This window comes from Aedes albopictus, chromosome 3 (assembly GCF_035046485.1).
Source record: "Aedes albopictus strain Foshan chromosome 3, AalbF5, whole genome shotgun sequence".
In the NCBI taxonomy this organism is placed as follows: domain Eukaryota; kingdom Metazoa; phylum Arthropoda; class Insecta; order Diptera; family Culicidae; genus Aedes; species Aedes albopictus.
In genome coordinates this window covers 414,831,241-414,835,511 of record NC_085138.1, presented here as the reverse complement: position 1 = coordinate 414,835,511, position 4,271 = coordinate 414,831,241, and the positions used below count along the sequence as shown (strand labels likewise).

Below are 4,271 nucleotides of genomic sequence, written 5' to 3'. Positions count from 1 at the left end.
GATTTCTGGGACCTTCTTTTGCATTCCCAGTGAACGACTGTTGTTCTCACCACGGTTGTTATCCTTTTTCGGATTCGTTTTAGCAGTTCCTTCTTGGGATTCAGTTTTAGACGAACTTTCACATCCATCACCAGTAGTATTTACCGGACTTGGCCCAGGAATTTGTTGCTGCTGGTCCACTTGAGGGCCCGGCAGCGTGTTCCCTAGGTCTTTGCCCTGTATCATACTGGCGACTTCCGTTTCCATTGCCATATCCTGAACCTCTATACAGTCAGTGTTACTGTCCTGCTTGTCGATCCTGCTTTTCTTGACCCGACGTAGTTTTGCAGTGTACAAGTAGTTGATTTGGAATCCCCATCTTGTCAATTTCTGCATTGAGTCCTCGTTCACTGTGAGAACCAGCTCAACATCATTTCCGTTAGGGGAAGATCTTTGCAGAATTCTCCAGGAATCCGTGTCCAAGTCATTCTGTGACTCGATGAATGCCATTATTTGCTCGTTGCTTTTAGTGGCGCTTTTCGGCAGGTAGGCTACCAAGATTTCCGATCTAGGAATGTTCTTTTCGTCGACCGCTATCAACTCAACTCCCTCGCATACAAGTAGGCTCGGAGTTATCCTTTTTAACCAGTCCGCTGTAGCCTGGTCGTGGCAGTTGATAACAAGGAAGCCTGTTTTTATGGTGCAGCATCTGAAAATCGGTTTTACATCTGTTCCCCGATTTTCCACTACTTTGTTAATAATGGTGTCTTGTACCAATATTAGCTGTTGTGTTGTTAGAGCTGTAGTCGGATAGTCCTTTGGTATTATTCCTATGCGTACTTGGCTCACAACCTCCGTGTATAGCGGATTTTGAGTAGCAGTGGGCTTAGTTTTTCTATCTGGGACTTTTAGATTCCTTGATAGACGACTCTCAGCTTGACTCTCAGCTACTGCCAATGCCACCTTACCAGGGACTTTAATATTCCCGGGTAGAGTATGAGCAGTTTTTGCTTTTTGCTTCGTGCCTGGGACTTTCGGTTTCCCGGGTTGACTTCGCCCTGCTGCTGCCTCTGTTTTCCTATCTGGGACCTTCGTATTCCCGAGTTGACTGCAACTTCCAGCTTTAGCCTGTTTACCTGGGACTCTCAGTTTCTGAAGTAAAGACTTGTTTCCAGTTCAACAGTTGTTTATTGAATGTCAGTTATTTACAATATTCATATGGTCTATCCTAAAAGTCAAGCCTACTATGATTAACCTTACTTAACTACCACATTTAGAGCTCCAACGAACTTGTCTTGACTGAAAACACTTCCTTCATGCTTCTAAAAAGTTCCTGAAGATTCATCGTCATCAAATTCTGCTGCGACACTGACCAAATCTGCGCCACGCCAGTAAGACGTTTCATAACCATCAACTTCATCACTTCGTCGTTAATCTTGAAAAGGTTTTTCATTTGATTCGCCACATTCTCGAAGTGTTCAAAATTATCCCCGCTGGCTCCCGAATAGCTTGGTAATAGGAAAAAAATTTCATCCAATTTGAACGCACGAACTAATCCTTCTCCAGAAACTGTAGAGTGTCTTTCTTGATTCATTTTTTCAGGCATCTCGTTGACCAACATTCGACAGACGTTTTCACCAATCAAGGATCGACCTTCCACAGATATTTGAGTACCAGACTTATATGCTTCAGATGTATTTTGTTGATTCGCAAAAGGAAAACCAGTTCCGAAATTTTCCGAATCTTCTGCATCCGCATGTCTCTGTCTGATCGACAACATCTTGAACATTTGGCGGTATCCCACTTCTGAAATTGAAGTAAAGACTTGTTTCCAGTTCAACAGTTGTTTATTGAATGTCAGTCATTTACAATATTCATATGGTCTATCCTAAAAGTCAAGCCTACTATGATTAACCTTACTTAACTACCACAGTTTCCCGGGTTTGGAGCGTTCAGCGTCTTCGTTTGTCTTCTTGTTCGCAACTTTCGAGGTACCGGGTTGCATGTGGACAGCATCTGCCTCTGCCCTTCCATCTTGGAAGTTTGGATCTCTTTGCCGTTGCAGCCGGATGTTCACCGATGATGTGGCTAGGGATTTTCGAGAATGGTCTTTGTGCGGCCTTCCCGTTGGTGTTGATGTCCCTTTTGTCTTTTTGGGTTGTGGCTTCTCACCACTCGATAGGTCATCTCTAGGCCTTTTCGATGGTTCTGACTGCACGCTTGGCCTGTAGGCAAGGCGATAGGCCTCGTCTTTGTCATAGCCCTGATCTAGCAGTTTTTTCAGTCGCTTTTTACCGGCACCACTCAGCTTGATTCGGTCCATTTGCTGAGATTGTTCCGGATTTGCAACGGTTGATCCCCTTGATGTCTTGATAGTGACGCTTACTCGATCGTCCTCGTCGCTGTCTTCCATCTCGGAGTTCTTTGGAGTGTCCAAATTGATCGATGGACAACTGGACAGATTTTCCAGTGATTTACTATCTAGCTGTGCTTCGAGCTGCTCCAGCGAATCTCCCTGGTCAGTGTCCATTTTTTGGCACCTGTTGTTTTATTTTGTTTGTTGTTGTTGCTCATTGTTGTTCCCACGAGTCGCACGGGAAGTAGAGGTCGACTGCGCCAGAGCCCTGCATTAACGCAGCAAGGTATGAATACTGTGGGGTTCTCCCTGGTACCCCACAGGCTCCGTTCGCGACTGAGTATTTGTTTCACCCCCCAACCATGCATCCATAGGCACGGGTCGCATTACACCGTAGATTCGGGGTTAGACCGTATTAGGCATTCGTGTGGCTATGGTCATCACCACATATATCCTCCTCCTTTACCCGGGCTTGGAACCGGCAACAATGATTCTTGTTAATTCTGAACATACACAAGTGTATCTCCAGAATAAAAGAATCATCCTTGGCGGAGTTGTTATCACCCTTACTATTCCATATTAATTAGGATTCCTCAGTAAATATAATGTAATTGTCACTTATGTGGAACATTGGCACTTTTACCCTAGTAGCGATAAAGTTCGCGTTTAAATGTAAATATAATGTGTGCCCCGAGTACGCACATGTGAATCAACGGTTCACCGTTAAGATAAACAAAGACCTAGAGCAGAGGTCAGAACGCTCCGAGCGAGCACGTTGGAATCTACGAACCACCGTTAACGTAAATAGTAAATTGCGAGTCACGTGGGGTTTAACGAATGTCCGTTATCACCCAAAGGTAAGAACTAGGTAGCTAAAACAGACGTGTACAGTCGTAAATATTACTTGAAAGCCAACTTATAAAAGACATTACTATGTTCAGAGGAGAGGCAGTCAGTACGTAGTCAGTTAATAGTTGAGTTTATAGAAGTCAGTTGACAGGAGTTAGTTTATAGATGAAAGTCTATAGGGAAGTCTAGAGAGTGAAAGTGAGAGCTGTGCTCAAGTGTTAAGTTTTAGTTTTAAGTGTTTTAGTTTCATAAGAACAATGGACAATATAAGTGAAGAAAGGAAGTAATGTAGCAGTTATCAATTTGATGACATGGGGGGGCAAGGGAAATAAAGTACATCTTTTTGTACACCGGATGTCCCGCCGGAAATGGCCAAATATAAAAGTGAGCCAAACCTATGCATGCGCACATCAAGTAGTGGCTTTTTTGATAAACGGAAAACAAGAAAATAGTCTCAGTCCCAGTGCTGGAAAACCGTGAGTAAAATCGGTTCAGAAGACACAAAACATGCCATCGCATTGCTATCCACTGCGAAACTGTTCGTGCTGCTGTGGTTCGCGGAACACAAGCGAGAGGTTTGCATCATTCTGTACTGCGATGCTTTTGTGATTGAGTGGTTCATGGCAAATATTTCTCTAATAAAATCAAATTTTGGTAAATATTTTCGTTGATATGATTTATTGGAATGATAGTTGTCCAATATAATCATAACACATTTAATTAATTATCTTTAGGGGCAAAGAAAGGCAACGAACCAAGTGTGAGCAAATTGCGATCCTTCTAGCGAACCCACTGCGATCCGGCTCGTTTAACATGTGTTTTGTGAAATTCAAATAACTCAACGTACATATGTACAGATGGGTAAATTATTGGTCAAATTGGGAAAAAATCCACAGCTCAGGTGAGATTTGAACTCACGACCCTTCAAATCTCACCTGAGCTGTGGATTTTTTCCCAATTTGACCAATAATTTACCCATCTGTACATATGTACGTTGAGTTATTTGAATTTCATAATTTGACCACACGGATTGGTATTACCGAAAATTTGCACTTCAAGTGAGTCGATGTGTTTTGTGTTGGTTCTT

At 42.9% G+C, this 4,271-nt stretch overlaps 1 protein-coding gene across 1 annotated transcript; it reads right to left on the bottom strand.

Annotated features, from left to right (window-relative positions):
• Positions 1 to 923: 923 nt before the first annotated feature.
• On the bottom strand, positions 924 to 2,509 carry LOC134291035 (uncharacterized). The gene is made up of 2 exons (XM_062858294.1): positions 1,908 to 2,509; positions 924 to 1,123 (listed from the first exon to the last, which is right to left on the bottom strand). Coding segments are annotated over exons 1-2 (603 nt in total). The 3' UTR covers positions 924 to 1,122.
• Between the last annotated feature and the right edge of the window lie 1,762 nt (positions 2,510 to 4,271).